The sequence below is a fragment of the Grus americana genome, chromosome 7, assembly GCF_028858705.1.
Source record: "Grus americana isolate bGruAme1 chromosome 7, bGruAme1.mat, whole genome shotgun sequence".
In the NCBI taxonomy this organism is placed as follows: domain Eukaryota; kingdom Metazoa; phylum Chordata; class Aves; order Gruiformes; family Gruidae; genus Grus; species Grus americana.
In genome coordinates this window covers 41,553,717-41,578,664 of record NC_072858.1, presented here as the reverse complement: position 1 = coordinate 41,578,664, position 24,948 = coordinate 41,553,717, and the positions used below count along the sequence as shown (strand labels likewise).

At 44.5% G+C, this 24,948-nt stretch overlaps 1 protein-coding gene across 4 annotated transcripts in view; it reads left to right on the top strand.

The window, feature by feature from the left end:
- Window positions 1-24,932, top strand: part of CHUK (component of inhibitor of nuclear factor kappa B kinase complex) — a 32,149-nt gene extending 7,217 nt beyond the window's left edge. For all 4 annotated transcript variants that reach the window (XM_054832190.1, XM_054832191.1, XM_054832193.1 and 1 more), the window contains 17 exons: window positions 1,968-2,056; window positions 2,751-2,840; window positions 3,450-3,574; window positions 5,130-5,237; window positions 6,793-6,928; window positions 7,970-8,164; window positions 8,390-8,492; window positions 10,803-10,926; window positions 12,177-12,328; window positions 13,363-13,424; window positions 15,969-16,078; window positions 18,186-18,235; window positions 18,975-19,071; window positions 19,936-20,083; window positions 20,928-21,064; window positions 22,571-22,667; window positions 24,447-24,932. In XM_054832190.1, the coding sequence (XP_054688165.1) occupies window positions 1,968-2,056; window positions 2,751-2,840; window positions 3,450-3,574; window positions 5,130-5,237; window positions 6,793-6,928; window positions 7,970-8,164; window positions 8,390-8,492; window positions 10,803-10,926; window positions 12,177-12,328; window positions 13,363-13,424; window positions 15,969-16,078; window positions 18,186-18,235; window positions 18,975-19,071; window positions 19,936-20,083; window positions 20,928-21,064; window positions 22,571-22,667; window positions 24,447-24,473 (1,850 nt within the window). In that variant the 3' untranslated portion in view covers window positions 24,474-24,932. The remainder of the gene's footprint in view (window positions 1-1,967; window positions 2,057-2,750; window positions 2,841-3,449; window positions 3,575-5,129; window positions 5,238-6,792; window positions 6,929-7,969; window positions 8,165-8,389; window positions 8,493-10,802; window positions 10,927-12,176; window positions 12,329-13,362; window positions 13,425-15,968; window positions 16,079-18,185; window positions 18,236-18,974; window positions 19,072-19,935; window positions 20,084-20,927; window positions 21,065-22,570; window positions 22,668-24,446) is intronic.
- The last annotated feature ends 16 nt before the right edge of the window (window positions 24,933-24,948 follow it).

Below are 24,948 nucleotides of genomic sequence, written 5' to 3'. Positions count from 1 at the left end.
GCTTGCTTGATTATCTTTTACTTAGCAGTAGTGTTGTTATTTGGGTGGACCAGTAGTGAAATTTCCACTTCCTGCAGGCAGGATTTCTTTTGTTTCTTTTTTGTTAGTGGCTCCACAGTCCTCTCAAGGCAGTTCAAGTGTGGACTGTTGCCACAAGGCAAAGCCCTCTTCTTTGCCTTTTGTGCTGAAATTTGGATAATGGGGGGTGTTGGGGGACGAGAAGCTCAACACAACCCAGCAATGTGCGCTTGCAGCCCAGAAAGCCAGCCGTGTCCTGGGCTGCATCCCCAGCAGCGTGGTCAAGGGAGGGGATTCTGCCCCTCTGCTCCGCTCTGGTGAGACCCCCCTGCAGTACTGCGTCCAGCTCGGGGGTCCCCAGGACAAGAAGGACATGGAGCTGTTGGAGAGAGTCCAGAGGAGGCCACGGAGATGATGCGAGGGCTGGAGCACCTCTGCTATGGAGACAGGCTGAGAGAGTTGGGGTGGTTCAGCCTGGAGAAGAGAAGGCTCTGGGGAGACCTTAGAGCCCCTTCCAGTCCCTACAGGGGCTCCAGGAAAGCTGGAGAGGGGCTGGTGACAAGGGCAGGGAGTGACAGGCCAAGGGGAATGGCCTGAAGCTGCAGGAGGGGAGATGGAGATGAGATGTGAGGCAGAAATTCTTCCCTGTGAGGGTGCTGAGGCCCTGGCACAGGTTGCCCAGAGAAGCTGTGGCTGCCCCTGGCTCCCTGGCAGAGTTCAAGGCCAGGTTGGATGGGGCTTTGGGCAACCTGGGCTAGTGGAGGGTGTCCCTGCCCATGGCAGGGGGTGGAACTGGATGGGCTGTGAGGTCCCTTTCCACCCAAACCAGCCTGTGATTCTATGATTTTTGTAGGCGCGTGCTCCCATTCCCTCCCCTGTTGCAGCCACTCCTGTACCCAGGTGAGGAGCAGGTTCTGGAAACCAGTCTGGCTAAAACCTGATTATTTTTTTTCTTAGTAGTTTCCAACTGGATCCGTCCCAGGGTCAAGCTGATCACATCATGCCACAAATAGTTGTGACACTATGGAAATTGCATCTGGGAAAGTAGAGTTCAGGAGCCTGTTTTCCTTCTGGGGACAGTCCCCATGTAGATTAGCTTAAAGCAATCATGGAATTTCATTTTTAGCGGTGGGAGTGACAGAAGTGGTGCTACTTTGAGCACAGCAGTCCGCCACCAGCGGAGGGGAAGCCTTGAGCCCCTAAGTTCAGTGTTGCTAATGCTGACCGGGGCATTGCTGGCGGCACCTTGGTTAGCTGTTCCATGCAGCGTTAACCAGAGGCTGCCCGGGAATCAGTTTTTGGCTCCAGCCATGCTTCTGCTTCAGTTGCAGCTGGATGGTCCCTTTCCTGGTGGCGTGGTTTGTGTTGTGGTGCTTTGGCACTGGTGGCAGTTCACTAGAAGCTTGATAAGCCACTATTTGGCAGTCGTTTTAAGTCGAAGGGAAACTCGACTTGTTTCATTTGCTTAATTCATTTTGGTGCTTTCTTTCATCAGCATCTTGCATAACGTGCTCATATATAAATAGGTCTTTTTGTTGTCTTGTGTTAATTTACCAAGATCTTAGGCTAGAGGACGTGCAGAGCTGTTTCAAGCTGCCTGCGCATTTTGGAGACGTGTTTTGCTTGTCTGTGTGTTGTGGTTCATTTTGTAACTCTATAGTTTGAGAAGAATTCAACTGCCTTCTCTCTTGCCTTACAGGCAGGAGATGTGACCTGTGGTTATGCCACGAGGTCTGAACTCTGTAGCAACCTCCGTTTCTGCAGAGGAACAGAGCTAGTTCAGTCCTAGCGTAAATCTGATGAATCTTTTAAGTCAGTAGTTCTTAACGGTACTTTAAAATGGAAATTTATTGATGCTGACCCCAAAGTCAGGGATATTAGATTTTTATCAGATGTATCTTTAATCACTGCGAGTTTATTTTCTATTAAATCAAATGCGTGCCTTTCAGGGTCTGGTATCCAGTATTTGCACGAAAACAGAATTATACACAGAGATTTAAAGCCTGAAAATATTGTTCTTCAGGATGAAGGTGGGAAGGTAAGTCAGGTGGCCTCTGTCAGCGGTGTTCCCACTGTCATTTCTGGAAGTTGTCAGCACCTTTGTCTTTCCTGAGAGAAATAAAAGACACCAGGTAGTTTTGTGGCATTGAACTGGGCTGAAACGTGCACCGTGAATTTACTAAGCGTTTACATCTTCTTGAAGCCACAAATCCTATTTTGCTTGTCCTTAAATCCTTGTCATTGAAAACAAACAACTTCTGCTTCCATTCAAGAACCCTGCCAAGAATTCTGCAACAGATTATCAATGGTACCAGATGGTTGCAGATCCCTGTGTTTGGGGCTTTGAGGACTGTGTGTAATATCAAGCTGGTTCAGAGAGTCAGCCTAATCGATTTCATAGTGAAAATTCTTTTTTCTGTTGTTACTGTTTAAACAAAAAACTTTCAGTTCCCAGATAAAAAGCTAGATACTCTGTTCGACCAAGCTGCTTTAAATAAAGTCGAGTCTAAGTTGAGATAGGTGGACAGCACCAGCTTATGTGGTGAAACAGCAAGCCTTAACCCTGTCGAACACATGTTGAAGCTTTGCCATGGACTTTCTCCAGAATTTCCATTCTGACTTTCCTCTTCTTTAGCGTATGCTGTGGATGTCAGTGCACAGGTTTTGGGTTGCTTGGTGGTTTTTCTTCCCCTGAATTTGCTCTTCTGATGAACTATTTAAACTGTCTACAGATTGTTCACAAAATAATAGACTTGGGATATGCAAAGGATCTGGATCAAGGAAGTTTATGTACTTCGTTTGTTGGAACTTTACAATATTTGGTAAGACTTTTTTTTTTTTTTCATGTATATGAGTGATGTGGTTTTGCCACATTTTACAGAATGACAGAAGTGTGTGTCAGAAGGAACCTACAGAGGTCCCTTGTCCAACCTCCTGCTTGCAGCAGGACTGTCCCCAGCACTAGGTCAGGGCAGCCGTGGTTTGGCCCAGCCAAGCCGTGAAACCTCCAAAAATGGAGGTTCTGCACCTTCCTGGGGACCTGTCCCAAGGGTGTTCCCTCTCCAGGGAAGAAGTGTTTCCTCATGTCCAACCTGAACCTCCCAGATGGCGACTGGGGGCCGTTGCCCCTCATCGTGTCACCTTCCAAGATGCATTTGGCCCCGTCCATTCCTTCCTGTGCCACAGTCAGGGGCTGCTCTCAGCCTACCCCCCCTCCAGTCTCCCCATGGCCAGACCCAACAAGCCCAGCTCCCTCCCATCTCCTTCAGGCCCTGACCCACCGGACAGCCTAAGCAAAGCCGCGTCAGGGTTCCTGTGTCACTCTGCAACTGGGGGCCACGGCTAGATGCAGCTTTGTCTCTGTAGAAATGTAGAGAAAATAAATGACCTGAAATACCACTTTCAAAGTGTATTTTTATGATCCTTTTTAGGCTCCAGAACTCTTTGAGAATAAATCCTACTCAGTTACTGTTGATTACTGGAGCTTTGGAACGATGGTGTTTGAATGCATTGCAGGATTTAGACCTTTCTTACATAACCTACAGCCGTTTACCTGGTAAGACATTTATTCTGCAAGGGGTGATGCCGGGCAGTGGGAACGACAGCCGTTGTGTGTGGTGAGGTGACAGTGTGAACCAGAATGATAAATTTATTGTTAGTTAGGTGCTGAGGCTGGTGGTCTGCTAAGCTGTGCAGGAGCCATTGATAATTTGATGACAGTTTGATTGGCTATTTATACATATTATAGTACGTGCTTCGTGTGGTAGCCTCTGGTCACCATAATTCCTTCACGGGTGAAATTTGAATCAAAAAATGTAATTATAAACCAGTCTGGGTATCAGTGTCAGAAAAATGGAATGGGAAGGAGTGATACAATCTTTTGTTCACCTAGGCTGTGAGGTTGCTTATTTCTAGCAATAAATAACACACAGCAAGTCAGAGCATGTTTTGTGTAGTAAACGCGGTTACGCGTTTGTAAGTAACTTTACAGAAGTGGTCACTGAAAGATTTTAACCTGGATATGGAGGTATCTGCTTGCTCTTTGAGGGCTAGAGGAAGGGGCAGAAATATGTATTCTTGTATTTCCACTTCTTACCTTGCAATACCAGGAGTGTATATAAGCTTGGTTTTTAAAGGGGTGGTTCTGCAACAGAAAAAATACAAAACTTACTTTTCTGTTAGCTTTGAAATAATAGGAGAAAAGGTAAATTTGAGTTATGCAAATGTTACCTTAAAAAATTATGTGTTAACAAAAAATAATTTTAACCAATATGCTGCAATAGTTTCCCTTTTAACTGCTAATTCTTGGAATTTTATTATTTTAATAGTTCAATATTTGTTGCATTTTTTTTCCAACGTGGAACACTTGATTTCCTAATGTAAGTAGTAGAAAACTAATGAACGAGTGGGATGAGAAAGAACTCTTCCCTATCCATAAAAGAGGGAAGAGAACAGCGCAGGCCACAGACATGTAGCTTCATTCCAGTTGGGCCTGGCTGGGAAAGAGCAGGCTGGCAGCCTCCAGGAGCAAGAAGCGTTCAGCTGCCTCCCAGCTGGCTGTCGACTTGCCCTGGGAAATCCTGCTGCTCCCGGAGCAGCTGAGCTCTAGGCGAGGTTCGCACCAGCGCTGAAGTGAGCCAAGGTGGGGAAACTGAGGCAGAGTTGCTGGCGATGCTTTTCCCTGGCACCAGATCCAGTAGCATGCTGTGTTTCTAACACTTACTGGATGCTTCGCTTGGACCAAGGTAAGGGCAGTGGTTTTGCCAGATGACTCTTGCAAATCTTATTTGTCTGGTTAATGTGTGGAAGCTGATTTTGTTGCGCAGGCTTGCTCTGCGGTCAATGAATTGTTACCTGTTGATCCTCGTTTGATGCTGTCCAGACCTCCTTGCAAGCTGGCACAAAAATGTTTCCAGAGATAATTGCAAGGACTCCCTTATTCCACTTGGAGATGTTATGGGTGGATTGTTTGGAAATGTCGTCTTTGTCCTGAAAGAAGAGTTTGTTTTCTAAAGCCACCAGACTGTGGTGCTTTTTGCTGCTGCCGTAGTCAGTTGACCCTTTACAAAAGTAACGCCGTCAGTACATCCACAAAGGATTTTATTTTCTAGGCATGAAAAAATCAAGAAGAAGGATCCAAAGCACATCTTTGCTTCTGAAGAGATGAATGGAGAGGTTCGCTTTAGTACCCATTTGCCGCAGCCTCACAGCCTCTGTGGGTAAGTGTGTCCTTGTGGCTACATGTGATAATTTTTGGCTTGTCTTTTAAACTGAGGGCTCCTCCTCCTTTATTCCATGCACTGAGAGGTCCTCCTTCTTTCTGCTAAGGAATGTTTCGAGCTCCTGGCAAGCTACCATTTGCTGTTAAAGAATAGCCTGTAACCACATGACTCTTTTTTGATGCTTTGGGCTCTCCAGTGGGAGTTCACCCTGAAGTTTGTGGGATGATGGCAGCTCACCTTGCAGTGTGAACTCTTGTGACTGCTTTCCACCCATTATCACAGAGCCACTGAGTAACATCTACCCGATAACTTGATGGTATTGAATCTCATAAACCGTGTTACTTGGGTTAGCCGCTCCACAAAAGCAGAAGCTTCTAGTACTTGTGTTGGGAAAATTGCAGCAAGTCCAGCAGACGCCACAAAGATGATCAGAGCCTGCTGAACAGAGCATACAAGGAGAGGCCCATGAAGCAGGGCTTCTTCAGTCTGGCGAAGAGAAGGTAAAGGGAGATCTAGTTTTCTCGTCTGCTATCTTTTAGGACGTTACAGAGACAATGGATCTAGGCCCTTCTCAGAGGGGCAAAGCGAAAGGACAAAAGGCAACAGCACAAGTTACAACAAGGCAAATGAAATTTGGGCGCAGGAAAAAGGTTTCCCCATGCTAGTGACATGTCCCTGGGACAGGGCCCCAAGCAGTGGGGGATCTCCATCTGTGGGGACTCCCCAGATTTGTTTGGGCACAGTCCTGAGCAGCCTGCTGTAGCTGTGACGCTGGCCCTGCTCCGGGCTAGGGCTCAGACCGAAGACCTCCAGGAGGGCCTTCAACCTGAATGAATCGGTCTGTACCAAGCCAGGAGTCAGACTCTGATCATTTGGCACTTAGCACTCGTGTCTTTAGATGTGCCCAGCACTGCAGCGCAACTCATTGGCACTGGCAGATTTCTAGGAAAAGTACTGAGTTGAGAATGAAATAAAATGGCTTTGTGCCAGTGCTTTGGGCTTTTTGCAGTGTGTACTGTCTGAAAAGATTTTCTTTAACAATAAACTTATGTGCTTCTTATGTGGATAAACATGGAGGAGAACCTTCCAGGCAGCTCTGCAGCACAGGGATGATTATTCTGCAGACGTGGCTTTGGAAACTATATGATTTTATGTGCATCACAGATGGGTTTTGGCAGAAAAAACCCTAAAAAACCCAATTCTCACCCTTATCCATTTTGACACCTCACTGATGTGTCAAGATACTTTTGACTCAATGAATAGGAGTCAGAAGCAGCGTAATGCGAGGTACCTTGGATGGGCGAGTGCTTCTGCTGAGGTCAGTGAAGACGGTTACAGTGGGAATTCTCACTGTGTGTGCTTTTCTCCCCTTGCAGGCTTTCCCTGCTGTTGGGATGAGCGACTGCAGCAAAATTTAGTGGGTGTTGCACGCATATGGTCTCTAACCAAAGAGTTGTCACTTTATTGCTGTTGTGAGACCCTAGCTTCCTAAGCGCACTGAGTGTTGTAGAGTATCCGCCTTCTCTTTCTTACAGCCCTTCTTCTGTTTTAGTTTAATTGTAGAACCAATGGAAAATTGGTTGCAACTGATGCTGAACTGGGATCCACAACAGAGAGGTGGAGGGTTAGATCCTGAGACCAGTTGTCCAAAGTGCTTCCTAATAATGGATCACATACTGAATTTGAAGGTGAGTGAGGGTTGCTACTGGTTTTGAAGGCCTACTGAAAGCACCTCAGAGGGCAGAAAGTGTGTTCAGTGGAGCAAAGCTATAATCCTGGCGTTGTCCAGCTGTGCAGGATCCTGAGGAATGTTTTTGGTGGTATCAGGAAGTGGATATACAGCCCGTCCAGGACATATCTGAAGGCAAAATATCACCAGCAATATTAATCTCTAGCTTTAAACTTGGAGTAGAAGAATGAACCTATATTACTGTCTGTCATCTCAGAAAGGACTTGCCAAGATCAAATAACAGTTTAATATTTGCTAGTAACGGTTTTCCTGAGCTCCACTACTGATGCCGTGAGCTCCAGGTCCATGTACTATACTAGTGCCTGTAGTAGAACAGAGATTACATTCACCTGACTCTTCTCCTTCAAGTAATTGTTGGAGCATTGGTGGAGTAAGACTAGCTGAGGCAAGCATGTGTAGAAGCCAGAGGATAATTTTGTCTGATCTGGAAGTATTCCAAAGGAATTAAAGCCTGAAACACAAAATATTGTGCCCATAATTGGGACTTGTCAAAATCTGTATATCGTGGTATGGTTTGGGTCCTACAGTCTCTGCCTGGATATAGTAAAACTATAGAGAGGGCCGTGAGAGCGGTGAGAAGACAAGCACTGGCAAGTCACAGCTTTTTTTGTATGGAGGGATTAAAGGAGCTGGGACTCCCTTTCTCGGGAGCAGTACTGGCCGGCATCAGAGACAAGGCTCGAGATGGCCTTCACGCTGGCCTGTCACCATTCTTTTGAAGTAATTAAACTGCAGCATGGTTTGTGCAGGCATTTTTTGTTTGATTGTCATTTTCTCTGGCATTAAGTTGAAAGTTACAGGCCCAGGCTTTGAGTTTTATTATGTGGGGCTTTGCTGCTCAACTGGATTATTGTAGTCATTAAAACTCAAAGTACACTCTCAGTCTAACATGTTAATTGCTACATACTTCCTCCCAGGCTTTGGTGCCCTTTGTCTTTGATAGCCAGTGACTTGTAATCAACTTGCACTCTTTTTACAGATAGTACACATCCTAAATATGACCTCTGCCAAGATTGTTTCATTTCTTTTGCATCCTGAGGAAAGCCTTCATTCCCTTCAGAATCGCATTGAGTTTGAAACTGGAATAAGTACTGGAAATCAGGAACTGCTGTTGGAGACAGGGATTTGTCTGGACCCTCGGAAACCCGCTTCCCAGTGTGTTATTGATGGCGTAGTAAGAACAATTTTGTTTGTTTAATGCCTTTCACATTCTCAGGGAATTTAAAATCTTAGGGAAGCTAAATTGTCTTAATCTTTTCCCACTGGAGACAGTTTGCTTTGTAAGTGTAGCAACTGGTAAGGTCTAAGCATTATTTCCTTTATGATGTAACCAGGACTCTCTGGGTTAGTAGGAGCTATGTTTGGGATTTCTCTTGCTTATGTTCTCTTTTCTCACCAGAGAGGCTGGGATAGCTACATGGTCTATCTGTTTGATAAAAGCAAAACTGTCTATGATGGACCCTTTGCTTCTCGGAGTCTGTCTGACTGTGTAAATTACATTGGTAAGTATGCTGGAGGACGGCTGGGAACTGAAAGCGCTGCTTCTCATGTAATGCGAAAGTAGATTTGCCTTACAAATCTCTGTGTGTTATCTTGAAGGGCAGTCTAATTCAAAGAGGACCACTTAAAAACCTGGATCAGCCTAACAAAGTTCCATCTACAGTGCTGTATCTCCACATTTTGTAGATCTAACAGTTCAGAGAATTCATTGCCCACCCTTTGGGAACTCTCCTGTAGAGCAACTTAAGAATTAATTTAAGGTTTTTGCCCTTGTATTAAATTCTGTGCACTGAACAGCATCTACCACACCTAACCCTAAGCATTGCCCCACTTGAACAGAACCACGATGTGAATGAAGGCTTGGAAGGGAATACATGCAACTGAATCTTGTAGAATAGAGAGGGAAACTTTTGCTCTGTGTCTGCACACTACATCCTGGAAAGAAGATTCTGACTTGGGGGCTGTGATTTCGTTTGCACAGCCTTCTGCTCTGCTAAAGGGCCTTGTCCCTAGCATGCCTATCATGCTAGGAGATGTTTGCAGAACTTGAGCGATAGCCAACATAGACGTCCTTTGGTGGTACCAGGGACCTTCTTACCTTAGGGTTTAGCATCTGTAGAAGTTGTGCATGTATCCCTCCTCCTTCTCCTCTCCTCCTCCCTGTGCACAGGTACAACCAGGCTTCAGCTCCTTGTAGTCCTGTCTCCTGAGATTGGGTGCTTTTGGATCTTCATGAGCAGTTGCCCTCCTAGAGCTCTCCTAGATTTATGCTTCTGAATCCTATATCAGCATCCTTTTTGCATCAGATTACCTTTTTGCCCTGTACTGCCCCAACTGTGATAGCTGCATTTCAGCTGTGATCCATCCATCTCTCATGTCTCGCTTAAGTGAAGGAACAGGTCCCTCATTCTACGCTTCTGATCATTTGAGCCCTGTATGAGGAAATCCACCTTGCTTTGATCACAGAGCCAAGCCAGTGTGTTTGGCCATGTTCCACCAGTTGCAGAACTGCTGTCGTTCCCCTGTGGAGGTTATGAGTTAGGGCTGGTCTTCAGAGACACTTGGCAGAGGTTCAAAACCTGCGCTCTTATCCTGGCTTCCTGACAGTTTTCAGCTCTAGTGATAATGTGTTCATAACTCCATAGCACTGATCCTGCTTCTGGTCTCACCACGTGTCTGAGAAAGTCCGGGCCCCTCCTTCCTCCTGAGTTTGTAGGAGCAGAGCCTGGCTGTTGTTGCACAGATACTGGTGAGATCTGTTCCAGCTGGTCCTTAGTTCTGCTGCTGCTGCCTGGCCCCGGCATCATCAGTATACTTGTAGACTGTGCGTGAAAGCTGCTTCTCGGCTTACAGCTTTGCTTATGTGTCTCCTGAAATGACAGCAGTCGTCTGCAGGACCTAATATACCTCTATGAAGGTGTATATGTATACCAAATATACCTGTGTGACGAGCTTGTATACCTCTATGAAAGAAAAAATAGTGTCAAAGGACAGGAGACGTCTGTTGGGATACTGCACATAAAGGAAACGCCCTGTGACATATAGTTACTGTTAAATAGCTTTATTTTGCTTGGTGTGGCTCTGCAGAAGTTGTGCTGGTTTTCCCTGTCTCCTTTTACTGTCACTCAGGTTTATTCTGATTTTTTTTTTTCTGTGTTCTGGGCTGTTTTTTCTGGCAAAGCTCATTGTGTGGCATCATTGTACTGAATCTCTTGGAGCTAAGGCTTTTTACAACAATTTTATTGATATCCCAATGTACTGACAGTCTTTAACGGGAAAAGTCGCAGGGCTTATGTGTGTTCCCCTGTAAACATCTACATCAGGAATATGGGAGGAAGTGTACAAAAGATTCGAAAACATTTTCAGATGAAACACACATCAGGACAGCAACCAATATTATTTGCTTAAATGGAGCGATTAAATTTGCTTTGCTAGCTTGAGCAAGTGCTTTAGATAGAGTTTTTGAATAAAACCACCCATGGGTCCTGCCTTGCGTCACGTTTCACACAGCGCGCCCCACGTCTGCTAGGACCAGTAGGCCAAAGCGCTCAAAGAAATCAGTGCTCTTGTAGCTGTGAGATCAAATGTGAGGTGTTGCCTGGCCGGTAGCAGGTTGTCAAATACCTGGGGAGCTGTAACATGAAAAGCTTATACCAGCTTAGACAGCATCGCATAAAAATTGAGCAGATCTTACATGGCTTGATCCCTTAGCTTAGGCACCTGAAGTGGGAATTAGGAATGTTGTAAGCAGTGAAGCTCTTTTCTAGAGTTGTCCTCTCGTTTGTGTACAATTGTGTTTTTCTTGCATTCAGTACAGGATAGCAAAATCCAACTGCCAATTCCTCAGCTGCGCAAGGTTTGGGCAGAAGCAGTTCACTACGTGATTGGGCTAAAAGAAGATTATAGCAGGCTTTTCCAGGGCCAGAGAGCTGCCATGTAAGTTGTTACTCCTCATTCAGAAGATTCAGTATTAGGCAAATACAGAGACTGTTTGCATGGAAATGTACATCTTGGGGAGTTTTGTTTGGTTACCCAAATGTTACAGCCCTCTGCTGTACTATACTTATACATTATAAAACATAGTTGTGCCAGGAGCTTATTCCACTCCAGGAGTTTTACTGCATAGTGCCTGACATTGATAATAGCTGAAAAAACTTGAACCTTGAATATAGTCACCGACTCACAGACTGGCTGAGGGTGGCAGGGACCTCTGGAGGTCATCCAGTCTTATCCCCGTGCTCAAGCAGGGTCACCTAGAGTTGGTTGCCCAGGACCGTGTCCAGATGGCTTTTAAATATCTCCAAGGATGGAGACTCCAGGACCTCTCTGGGTGACCTGCGCCCCTGCTCAGTCACCCTCACAGTAAAAAAGTGTTTCCTGATGTTCAGAGGGACCCTCCTGTGTTCCAGTTTGTGCCCACGGCCTCTGGTCCTATCAGTGGGCACCAGTGAAAAAAGCCTGGCTCTGTCCTCTCTGCACCCTCTCTTTGGGTGTTTGTGTGTTTTGATCCCCACTCAGCCTTCTTTTCTCCAGGCTGAACTGTCCCAGCTCTCTCAGCCTTTCCTCACAGGAGAGATGCTCCAGTCCCTCGATAATATTTGTAGCCCTTCAGTGGCCTCTCTCCAGTATGTCCATGGCTACGGTGTACTGGGGAGCCCAGAACTGAGTCAGATGTGCCCCCGCCCACACTGAATAAAGGGGGAGGATTACCTCCCTTGACCTGCTGGCAACATTCCTGCTAATGCAGCCCAGGATAGTTGTTCCACAAGTGGCAGAACGAGTGCAGTTGGTTGTTATATTTGTAGGGTTTTGTCCTGTGACTGAATCACAGAATGGGCAGTGTTATGTATCTCAAGTGATAACAAAGGTGCCAGCATTCACGAGGGGCTACGTGCACTACAGGATGCTGGAAATGCTAAGAAATACTCTACACTGCAAAGACGGTTTAACTGAGCGTGACAAAAAAGCTGGGAAAGGAGGAAGGACTTTCTGTTTTGCTTGCTGAGGACCTGCAGCTTCTGAAGATGTGGGATGGAGTCTGACCCCACTGAGGCTCCCTGTTCCAAGGATCTTGCAAAAATTTTTTGCTAGCTATGTCTTTCCTTCAGGTAACGTGACAGCACTGGCCATGTAAGTCTGGATATGCTTTTCAACTAACACATGCTCGTTCTTGTTTCATTTGTTAGGCTCAGTCTTCTTCGGTATAATGCCAACCTAATCAAAATGAAAAACAATATGGTGTCAGCATCTCAGCAACTGAAAGCAAAACTGGAATTCTTTCATCAAAGCATTCGTCTTGACCTGGAGAGATACAGTGACCAGATGGCTTATGGCATATGTATGTATTGTGTAATACTTGCCTGGGTGTCTTGTCTGATCCTATAAAGGATCAGATTGACTATGAAGGACTGTGGGTAAGAACTAGCTTAAAAGAAAATGAATGCAGGAGCTGCCATTGTGTTCTTCAGCATCTTTATGGGTATGTTTTAGCTGGGACAGGTGCAGGAGAAGAGTTAGACAGAAGCAAAGGCAGGAGGATAAAAAATAAAATGTTTTTGAAGACCTTTGGTGACAGTGAAACAGGTGGTCAGCTGTTCCCTACCGAGAACACTAAGCTAAGAAAATTAGAGTATTAATAGTACTGGTGATGTAAATGTTTGCTATTTATTCATTCAGAGTCTGATTCATTTGGAGTTGTCACTGAGCATAGAGCAGAGGGCAGAGCTGCTGCACTTGCCGTACAGTGGAAGGGCCACTAACCATCCATGGCAGAACAAATGGGCACGGTGACTGTAGAAACACTGCTTGGAACAGCGTGAAGGGAGTCATCTTGCTGTGCTTGATATCAGGAGGTAGCATGAGTCAGGATGGGAGATGAAGTGAAAAAGCACCAGCTACATTTTAATGTCACAGAAACGTCTGGATCTTACAAACACTATTCAGGGGAGATTAGGAGATTAGTAAGACTAATGCATAGTTTGGATATACTAAAAACTGAAACTTGAGTCAAAAATTATGACTGGGCTGAGGGATGATGATGGAAAATGGAAAGACTCGACTTGGTGAGCTCCTTTTGGACAGTTTGTGTTTAATCAAAAGCAGCAGTTGTTGAGCTTAATGGTGGAGTTTAAAACTCAAACTCATTTTAGGCCGGTGATAGCAAACAGTGAAATCCTACCAAAGGGTTTGTATGTGAGTTAAGATTGAGCGTGGAGTTGTTAAGTTGCAACTTTGCTGTCTCTCTGTGATCTGTGGGCCACGACTCCCGCTTGGAGATCCAGCGTCATGCTCTTTGTGTTCAAATTCAACTGATGCATGTAAAGTTCAGGTCATGCTTTATTTTTGTGTCTATACCTACTCTTTTCTCTTAAGCTTCAGAAAAGATGCTCAAAGCCTGGAAGGAGATGGAAGAGAAGGCTTCTCAGTGTGCACAGGTAGGGGATATTAAGGCATCTCTGTGAAGGAGACCAGGACAGGAACTTACTGTCGTATGTGCTACTGTTCTGTCCCCTCAGTGTGTTTCATATCCTGCCTGCTGTGGGAATGAGAATATCATTGCAGGTGCATGAAAAAAGAAACAGTCCCCAGTTACCAGGTTGTTTGAATCTAGTGATTTGAACAAAACCAACACAAATGTTGCTAGACTCAGTTGTCTATATAGGAAAGTAGACTATAGAGACACGTTATTTGCTGTCCAAAATAATTGGTGTTGCTACAGACGAGGGTCTTCCTGGTTGGATTTATTGCACACAAAAATTTCCATTGCTAAAGCTGAAAATAATACCAATCACTTACTATGCAGTGATTTCAAAATTGCAGTACTTCATTTAGGAGTACAGGCATTAATTTGCATATTTACTTGCAGAATACCAGAAATTTGTTTTTAATAAGAGTCATCCTTAAGAAATTTAGAGCGGAACTAGAGCCGGTTCTTACTCTGAGTAGTCCTAATAGTTAACAGATGTTTTCACTTGTGGTTTATGGATAGTTGAGCTGATACAATGGCTTTCTGCTTCTCGGAGAGTTAGTTGTGCGAGAAAGGCTAGTTGAAATTTATTGACTACTTATAATTCTGATCTCTGTCTTCTGTGAATAAGTGTTTTAATTTTACCTCCGCTGAAAACGATGAGGAGACAGAGGCCTTTTTCACAGAGAATAATTCTGTGCACAGGTCTGTCTAGACCTTTACAGGGAAGGAATAAGCTTTTAGCTGTGAAAACTAGGGACAGTGAGTGCTAGGATGATTGTAGTTTATTGTCAAAAACTGTTTCTTTTTCTACTGGATGTACTAAATAAAGCTTGGGAGAGGGGAGGCATTCAGAAGAAATGCAAGGAAAAATCAGCACAATTGTAATGTATTTGTCAGAGTAGAGGTCTTTATCTCAAAAAGTACTCTGGTTTTTTGTGTTCCGTGATAGTAGCCAGTTGCAGGAGTGCCAAGAACATCACATGTTCTGCTGACCAGGACTGTTATGTGGTTTGCTGGGCTGATGTCTTGCATTTCTGCTCTCCCCTGCAGGGATTTTTTGTATTGGCTCTCATACAGAGCATGGTGATTAATACATAAAAATCCCAGACACCATTAGAAACAGAAACAAGAAATTACTTTGCATTTCCCCCCCCCCCCCAAAGGAATATGCTGGGTAGTTCAGGTTCTGGGATCCATTACCTGTCTTCATCTAAGTCAAAAGCTTCTTGGAGCCTTGATTCTGCTTGCTCATATGATGGAGATAGGGCAATTTGGATTCCCAGCTGAATTCACCTCTTTTTAGCTCTTTAAATTTTGGGATCTTGTTGATCCCTGTTAGGAAGCAAGAAAGATAGAAGGGAGGCTGCTTCTAGCAGAATAACTCAAAGCTGTCACTGGCTGTTTCTAGAAAACCAGGAACTTCAACAAATACTTACTTTGCAAACCATCAGAATTATGTTCTGTCTCCAAGCTGTGCAGTCCACAGGTATAGTCACACCGTGTCCATTTATCAGGAGTGGAAGATGTTTTACCCTGTAATACAGTGTTATCTCAGTCTGTCTAGCAGACAGTTTAACTTCTGTGAATTCAAGAGACAGTTATGCTGTGTGGTGAGTCACGGTGCTCCAGATGAAGACATTTCTTTTGATAACAGGGTTTACTTCACATTTTTCTCACAATCTAATTCTCCTTTGATTATGTGGCTTCTTGCTGCTGCTCCTGCTTTGTTTATTCTTTACCTGCAAGACCCACAGGCATCCCTTTCCGGTCAAAGGGTCACATCCCATTTATATAGCCAGTACTTCTGCAGCTTCGGCAATGGGTATGTTCTGGAAGATTTTCTATTTTAAGGTCCTACAGCCCCAGGTCAGAAAGGCAAAGCTGAAATATCTCAAAATACTTTCTCAGGAAGGCAGATCAGTGCCCACAGTCCATAGTGCTAAGAGCTACCAGTGCTTTCTTAACTGTGGCGGGGATCTCCAGTGCATGTCTGGCACCACAAACCTACTCCGCACGCTTGGGAATTTTGTTGTTGGCTGTCTCGCCTAACTTACTGTGAGGGCTTGGCATAAGATTGGTATCTTTTATATTGCTTTGAGGAAGATGTGAAATACTGGAGAAACGTCAGACCAAAATGCATATGGGAGGGTAAAATGTGAGAGCACCCTCTGTCCATACTGTAAGAGTAGGAGAAAAAAATCTTTGCTGCTGGAATGTATTGTAGAGCCAGAGAGTGTGTGTGCGGTGTGCATCTCAGAGATAGGATTTATGAAGAAGCTGATTTTTCTCACCGAGTGTGGTTGTCAGAGACTTGGATCTAGGCGATACCATGTACTGAGAAGATAATAAAAGTAAACTCGATTATGGAGGCAGCAGTCATGTCAAAGAGGTTTTTTCTCCTAAACTCGGCATGGAGTCAGCCCATTATCCAAACAGGTATTCTGGGGATCTTTATCTACTTTCTTGCTTTCCTCCTTCCATTTGATTTGTACCTACATTTCCCCATTAGGCTGAAGATATTGGATATCTGGATGAGCAGATCATGGCTCTGCACACAGAAATTGTAGAGCTTCAGAAGAGTCCATACGCAAGGCGTCAAGGAGAGGTCATGGAGAGCTTGTAAGTCCTTGGCATATTATTTTTGTTGCACATAAATGGATTTTGTGTATTTCAGTATCAGGGTGTTGTTTTTTTTAAAATCTGTTGGTGGTTCCATCAGCTCTTCTGAAATGCAGTCATTGCTTCTTGTAAACTGCGAGTACAGAGCAGTTTGCAATCAGTTTAAGATCATTTTGCTGTTAAAAGGGAAGATCCCGCCACTTGTGGCTGTACGTTCCTCATTCCTCTTGAAGTTCTAACGATCACTTGGCAGCATTATAAGGCAGAACAGGACAACGCTCTATCCGAAAGCTAGCTGTGCAAGAAACATTAACATCCAGTCGCAGGAGTAAACTCATCTAACTTACCCTGCAGCTGCACAATGACCAGACCTGAGGAAACATGGAAAACACAGCTAGGGAGGACAGGACGCTTCTGGGTCACTGACTATGAAACTGCATCTTAGAAAAGGATGGGCCTAAGATATATCTTGTTCTCAACTGAAAAACACAGAGGATTTCTTTTTGCATTGGAGAAGAGTGAATTTTATAGTGTTGAGTGAGAAAATGATAAGATCGTTGTAAAACCGTGTTAAATATCTTCAATGTGTTTTCAAAGCAAGGATAATTAACAACTGGCGAATATTTGAACATTTGGAAACTTGAATGTTTATTTTTTAAAAAGTATTAAAATATGAAAGAGCTAAGTGATATTACTGATCTTGAGAAGACATAGGAAGCAATTATTGTTGTTTGGGCTGTAGCTGAGGCCACAAGTGACAATTATAAAAGAGTGGGATCAAACAGCCACCAAGATTAAATAGCCAGTAAATCTGTTGTTAATAAGAGCTCTTCTGAATGAGTCGTGAGTATTCTGGGAGGAAACGTGCCTGTTCCTGCATGTTCTCCCCTCCCTCTTTGCAGAGCCAGATCAGCGAAGTCGCTTCTCATCCATGTGTAGTTGCAGGAGCAGCAGAACTGCTGCACGAGGGAGGAAGTTGTGGAAGGGAGAAACCACCTCTTGCAGCAGTAGTCCACGTTTAGGGCAGCATAAACTAATCATGAACCTGCCTCTTAAAACATTGTTTCTAAACACTTTCACCACTGCAAACCCAAGGCTGCATCAGCTATTTGCAAGGTGCTTAAAGTGTGCCCTAAGCTGTTGATTAGTCTAAAGCTACTCCTTTTAACGAGTGGAGAACAGATTGAGTCTCCTCCTTGGGGCTGTAGCAAAGAATACTGCAGAGCACTAGCTTAAGGTTTTTGATATACGCAGCCGCGACACACATGGATCCTGGGTGATGTCTCATATTTACCTGACGCTGCTGAATGCTGATGTGTTATTTTTCCCAGCGCAGCAGGAGGAAAGAGCACCTCTTCCTCTATCCTTGGCTGATGCAGGAGTTTCAAGATGGATAGCTATCCAGCACGCTAGAAATGCCGACTTGCAGAAGCAGCTTGCATGATCTTTTGAAACAGTATTGGGATGATCTAAGGGCAGCTGAGGGGAAGAGGAGGCCTGGTAAGGGCCCAAAAGCAGAGTTAGAACTGGCTAAACTGTTACTTGTTTCTGACAGACATTCGATTTGGAAGTCAAGACTTGTTCAAGGGTAGAAGCTTCGGTGTTTGGCTACTTTTGAAATATTTGAAAGAAGTAACATTTTTTTAATGGAAAGAAGAGAAACAATGTCCTCTTGTTTGTGATGCAGCTGTCTCCATTTGCAGAGTATCACTAAAATTCAGGCAAAAAAATACAGAACAGAAACAAGAATTTCTCAGGCAGTTGTGCGGAAGTACCTATAGTTACAAAGATGAAGTTTCGTAATTAAGGATACCACGGAAAGAAAACACAGCTGAGCCATGTGAAAATTTGAAACCGAAAATAACCTTCCTGACAAGAAAATGCATAATCAGAGGAAAAGAGACACAGCTTTTAGGGTAGAGTTGGTTTCCATCACAGAAAGACCATCCCTGTGTTCCAAACTTCATATTTGTATGCTAGCTGTAGAAGAAGGTGGCAGCTCCAATGTATGAGGTTCAGCAAGGCACAACTTAATTGCAATGCTTTTTTTCTTGAGTGACCTGCTTGTTGATATGTGTATTAATCTTTTTTTTCTTCTTTTTTAAAGGGAACAGAAAGCCATAGACCTGTACAAGCAATTAAAAACAAGACCTCCAGGTACGGAAGGAGATGGTTCAAAGACCGTTTCACACTCATACCCCATGACTAATTTTTCTGAACTCAGACTCAGAAAATAGTGTTTAGGAGAAGGCAAATGATTGTTTTAGTTAAACAGACTCAAGGGCATACCTTAAGGCAATTTCTTCTTTTTGCTGAGCCTAGAGCTCGCCCAAATTCTGTAGTCCTGTTCCTCAGCCATGGGTTTGTCTTTTGGTTTTCAGTCTTGGAGCATCTGCCCTGAACACGTGTCTGCCTTCTGGCATTCTCTACCTTTTTTTTCCTGCCTCCAGTACTACTGTTTTACTCCCGCCAGACATGGGAAGATCTACTGTTCCTCTGTCATCACTCCGACCCAAGGGCAGTCTCTTTTCTCCCTCTCCTCGTCTCTCTCAATTATACTGGATGGAGCCTCGTGTTTGGGGATTGTTATGTTCTGAACATAGTAACTGGCAAGTAGAAAGATTTAGTTGTGCGTTTGGCAACTACCTGCGGTCTTTGCTGAAGCCAGTATCTAGACAGCAAGAGTAGCTGGAATTGTATACGTTACTGTGGAGAGAAGAGACATTAAGGAAAAGCTGTGCCCAATGACAGATTGTGATGGGGTTTAAAGATGTTTCATTCTGTTTCAGTTTGTTTGGCTGCACTAAGTCAAATCTTTCCTTGACTCTGAGCATTGTGTCCAGAGTAGCTCCTTGCTGAAGAGCGTTTTACTAATTGTGATTGATGGCCCTTCCAGATCATGCCTACAGTGACAGCACGGACATGGTGAAGATCATTGTGCAGACAGTACAGAGCCAAGACCGAGTTCTCAAGGAGCTCTTTGGCCATCTCAGGTACTTTATGCAGAAAAAAACCCCAAACACAAATGCAACTTGCAGCATTTGTAGCTTTGTAGCAGGAAAAGACAGGGAAAACCATGGAGATCGGAGCCCAAAAGCTCCATCCACAGGTATACGTTTCTCATAGCAATATTAATTCTGCTCCTTTGTGTCCCTGTTCAATTTCCAATTACTTTTCTGAAACTTATAGCTAATGTGTATAGCTAATAGGGAAGGGGAGGAGAATGCAGTGGCTTGTACTGTTAGCATCCAAGAGCTCACTTTAAAATGAGACAAATTCTGCCAGTGTTTGGGTTGGGATTAAAATCTTCAGGGGGAAAGAAAAAAAAGAAATAGTGTAACAGTTGAGAAGATACCACAGTTCATTAATTCATTAAATCTTCAAGTAGCTCAGAAGAAATGTTGTTATGCAGATCTCAGTAGTCAGCAAAGCATGATTTAGTTTTATTTTCATGTGTGGCTTATGCTTAGTAGATCCCATAAAAAAACCTCTTAGCTATGGTATGGTCAGCTCGCAGAGACCAGCACAGGCCAGAGAAGATTAATAAAATGCCATGGTTGAGTTGCTGTGCTGTCTGTTGTCATCAGGATCAATTTTTGCATTTCAAATAAGAAGAGCTTATGTTGTGAGTATTAATAGTAGTATTGTCTGCCTGCCTTTTTGAGTCTTAACTGGACTTGGAAAAGTCCAGGGGTCCCTCCAGTCTTGCAGGTTTTGTACCTGCAGCTGTCACAGTGCTGTGCTGAGAGGAAGGGGCATTCTCACAGAATATTTCTTGAATCGCAAGGTGAGGCTTTTGGTTTTGCTAGAACATTATTGCCACACAGGCTGGAAAGTAACTTTGTTTTTTATTATAGCAAGCTCTTGGGCTGTAAGCAGAAGATCATTGACTTGCTTCCAAAGATTGAAGTGGCTCTAAATAACATCAAGGAAGCTGACAACTCAGTGATGCAGATGCAGGGCAAAAGACAAAGGGAGATATGGCATTTGCTGAAAATTGCTTGTGTAAGTAGTTTTTGGACTATTTGTTCGCTCTTCCTTTCAATGCAGGAGCCAGGGGACATCAAATGAAACTCTGAAGGGACCAGAAAGGGATAACTTCCGCACAACAGTTGGACTGTAGAGAAGGGAAGTTTGAGATGCTTAAAAGCTGACACAGGTTTAGAAAGAGGGTAGACAGATTAATGGAAGAGAAGCCCAGTAGAGGAGTCCTTGGTCCCAGTAAGTTATCAAACTGCAAACTGCTGGTAGCTGGAGTTACAGTAGACATGCCATGCCATGCGCCTTGTTTTTGCGTTCCCTGAATCTCTTGTGTTTTCTGCTGTTGGAGGGTGTACGCTGGGATAGGTGAACTTCAGCCTGAGGTATTAAACCTATCATTATTTTAGTCCTGCAAAAGCAAAATAGGTGCTTTCCTGGTTAGTTTAAGTTGTGTTAAGACTACACTGCTTTTTCTGCATCAGTTATTGTGACTATACAGCTGAAGCGATCTCCTGATTTCCACGTGCCTGCATTCAGGATCAGCCCAGGAAACATCTATGTCTTTCCTCTGTCAGGAGAGTTGCTGCCGTGCATGACTCACAGTTTAGGACACGGCACTGCCTCCTAATTCACTGTATAAGACGTGCCACGTACAACGTGCGGAGGCATTCGGTACCAGCTCTTTGCAGAGCTGTGGAGGGTTGTATCAGCTGAATTCCAAGGTGCAGGCATGGCCTAGATTGTGTATGTATATTACAAACAGCACTTATGTTTAATGGCAAGTCTTGTGTACAAAATAAATAAGCCTTGACTAAATTCTTCCTTTGTCTGTTGCAGCAGATGAATTTTTTTTTTTTTTTTTTTCTAGACTCAGAGCTCTTCTCGATCGCTGGTAAGCTCCAGCCTGGAAGGGACAGCCTCAACTGCGGCAGCCACATGGCTCCCACAGAGCCCCTCAGGGAACGTACCTCACCCTCTGTCATCTATGCCAGCCCCTGAAGATGGGTAAGGGCTGTTGGGAAAGGAGGCCGCTGCAGAGAAGTCAGTGTGTAGCCATTTTTTTTATGCATACGCTCAAATGCTGTCCTCGGCCACTGGAGTCTCCAGTGCTGAGGGGGCCTGAGGGGCACATCTTCACCATGTCCCAGGTGGTGGGTTTTGGATGTGCTGGGCACAGAGAGTTTTGGCATACTAGACTGCCTCTGAAGGCAATGTTGTTCAACTCCCAAGTAACTTACCTCTGGTAGGAACTTTTAGTAACTCTGGCCATAGCGCTGCAAAATGCGGCAATGAGATTTTAAACCAAAATGCAGTTTCTTTTCATGCCGAATTTCTGGTTGTGAGTCCCACGTAAATCAGGCCATATTTAATGCTTCTTACAGCTTCAGTGATTTTAAAAAGTCTTAATTCAAATGGAGGTCTGAAGTCAGAGTCAGTACTAAGCAACCCATCTGGTTCAGTATCTGGGGTTTTTTTATCTTTCCAAAAAATATTTCAGTAGTTCGTATGTTCCTAATGCTCTAAAAAATCAGGAATTAGGTTGAACTCTTTATTCAGAAACCTCCTCTATCTGGTCCTGAGCAAGTTCCACGTACCGCTCTCCGCTAAAGCACCGTGCTAATTCATTTATTGCACGTCATGTTATTCCATCTTGGGGTTGGATTTGGTCATTAAGGCGGCTGTCTCTCAGCCAGTCCCTAGCTGAGTAAGAGCTGTCAGGAGCTGAGGGGTTTTTCTCTTCGCTTCATTAGCAATTTTACTTCTAGTCAGCATAACAGAAGGGAAGGCGCCCCTCAAAGACTGCTCAGCCCTCCATCTGCAGCCGTGCCGGTTTTGTGTGGGCTGGGGCGGGGGTTGTGAACATCGGCATCAAACCATTTGGCCATCTCTTCTTGGGCGGTCCAGGAAATACATAGGTTCTGAAGGTACACATCTTCTAAGCAGGCTTTCGCTACAAGTCAGTTGATTTTTCTGAAACCCTGAGCAACCTTTTCCACTTCTTCTTTTCTGCCTGCTGCTGCGGGGCAGTTTTTGCCTCAGAGTAATGTGGGGTGATCACCCTTTAATAGGTGCTTTCTTGAGCAAGGTGCCTTGGGATCGCCTTGGAGCTCGTCTTTGAACCATGACCTCGCTGTATGAGGCACTGTACAAAGAGTTAAGAGACGTAAACCTTTTTACGGGGAGCAGGCAGTGATTTCATGCCCCTTGTGCTCAGCTCGCTTCCTAGGTTTTGTAAAGGTGGAATTTCAGTGTGGTTTGCACAGTTCCTTTGTAGGGAAGGAGAGCAAATCCACACTTCCAGGGTGGGGATCTGCAGGATGCCACCTCAAGGCATGTTTTTGTGCCCTACAAGGTATCTCCTACAATTGAAAGAACTCCTATAAATCGGGTTTGGGGGTTGTTTGGGGGTTCTTTGATTGTTGTTGGGCTTTTTTATTCCCCAGTGCAGAGCCTTTTGACATTAGTGGTACTTTGTGTTTTAAATCTATCATCTTACTCCTTCCCCTGCAGGGAAAATTTTGTCCATGTGATAGAAGAGAATCTGAATTACCTCAAACTCTTTAGCAGCATTTTGCAGGAGGCGAGACAGGAGCAGAACAGCATGATGGTAAGTCTGTTGATGTCTCTCTGACCTGATTTTTAAGAGCCACAGCAGGGTCCTCTGGCATGTGTGGAGAACTCCTTAAACAGGGTCTTTTGTGACAATGTGAATTGCTGTGGCTGGCATGTGATGTCTGTCATCCCTCTTGGACACCACTAACGTGCTGGTCGTTAAGGAAGGCAGCACTTGGTGCTAGTGTCAGCCGAGTGGGCTGTTCTGTGGGAGTCCCTGGCTGGTAGAGCTCAGACTCCTAAGAAGGCTCTTTGTGCAAATTGGTATTTGAAATAGCAAGGAATGACAAAAATAGGTAACAATCACCCAGACATTTTGAAGCAATCTGAAACTCTGTTCCGGAACTACTAATTGAGGCCAGTCAGTTACTGCTCAAGAGAGTCCTGTTACCAGAAGAATGTAGAGCACCACAGAACACTGATCTTCTAAAAGAGGCTCTCAGCTGATGTTAGAGGCTGTATCATAGAAATATAATAAGAAAAGGACAATTAGGCATGTAGGTTGACCTGCTTATAGTGGAGAAGAGTCAATACAGCTTCTGTTAGCGTGAGATTCTCACAAATTTATTGCAGTCCTGTAAAGAAGTCAAAGATCTACTGATATGCTGTAACTCAGATTTTCAAAAGGTTCTTAAAGGTCTCCTTACGGATAGCTCCCATTCTCATGGGATAAAAGAAGTTGAAGCTTTACCAATTGTAACTGCTGAAATAACAAGTAACAGAGGGTTGGGGAAACGACCGTGGTTGATGAAATAGAGGTCTTAAAATTCATAAACATTTTACTGTTCTTATGTTTATGAATAATAGTAAAGAGTGAACTGAGAGTTTACTGGAGTTGCAAAGTTATTTGGGATGGTGAAATTAAAACTTATCAGTGGGAGTTGCAGATGACACTTGGAATAGCAAAGGATTAAGCAATATGAATGGAGAAATGAAATTAGCTACTGATTAAGGCAAAGTAATTAGTGGTGAAAACAGCCTTAATTATGCATACCCTGGTCTTCATCCATTGGTTGATGAGCGCTTTGTTTGTTGTCGCTCAGTTCTGACAGGGTTGGTATTGGGTTTTTTGAATCGTTGTTGTGTAGTACAATCTTCTCTCCTGAGTTGTCTCCTTGCTGTGGCTGGACCTGAGCGAGAAGCCGTATGACTGGCGGCTGACCTGTTAATCGCCCATGTCTCTGCCACCTCCCATATCTTATTCCAAGCTGCAGCATCTGTCTCTGGCATGTTTTAGCCCAGAAATATTCATTGTTGTGGGATCACACTCTGCAGATCAGCACCTGGGTTTTTGTGTTTGGTTTCTTTACCCTTTTCCTTGCAATCAGGGGACAGAAGTTAGGCATCAGAAAATAGGATTTGTCCAATTCACTTGGGAAAAGAGAAAGGGGAAAAAAATGAATAATTATAAGAACATTTCCTCTCTTCTTGCATCCTTTTGACTTGGAACCTTTCTTTTTCATTTGTTGTCTTGCACTACCAGTACGTCCGATGGTGCACTAGGATAGGTGGTGGGTTTTGTGCAGGCCCAAAATGTAATTTCCAAAGCGAGTACAGACTGTGACACGCCTGAGCACCGCAATAAGTATGGGGGATTTTGTAATGGGCAAACTGGGTTGTGAAGTTGTGAGATTACTTTTCACCTCTGAGATCAACACGCTTCTTTGACAAGAGAGAGATACTGGATACTGAGCATTCTTTGGTCACCACATTGGAAACGTACATTCGGTAGCCGTATCCAGCACTTCAGTTGTTTCCTTGCTTCTTCTTTCAGAGTTTTGATTGGAGCTGGCTGAAATAGCCACAGGAGCCGACGTGCTGCTACCTGCTAAGTGCCTGCATGCAGAGAGGTGGCTTGGCAGCCTTTGATGTGACGTGCTGGAGGGGACCGATCGATCACCTTGCGTTTTGTAACCCTTGGCGGAGTTGGTTACAGAGGTGGTGCTCAGCAGGAGATGCACCATTGGCAGTAACAAATGGCGTTTTACAGTCCACCGCCTAGGCGGGCTTTCAACTAAACAAGTGACCCGCAGCACCCGCTGCCTTCGCTGGCGTTGGGCGCCCGTGGGCACAGCCAGCCGCAGGTAGCGCTGGTGGCCATGGCCCCACGGAACCTTTCCTTGGGCTGCCCTCAGGGCCGGGGCCCTGCTGCCCCCCGGCCCTCCCGCCGCTCGTCACAACTGCTCACGTGTGTAATATGAATGTATAGATTATATATATTTTAAATAGAATTAACCGCAATAAATGCTGTGGAAGAGGCGCTGGGTGCTCTTGTC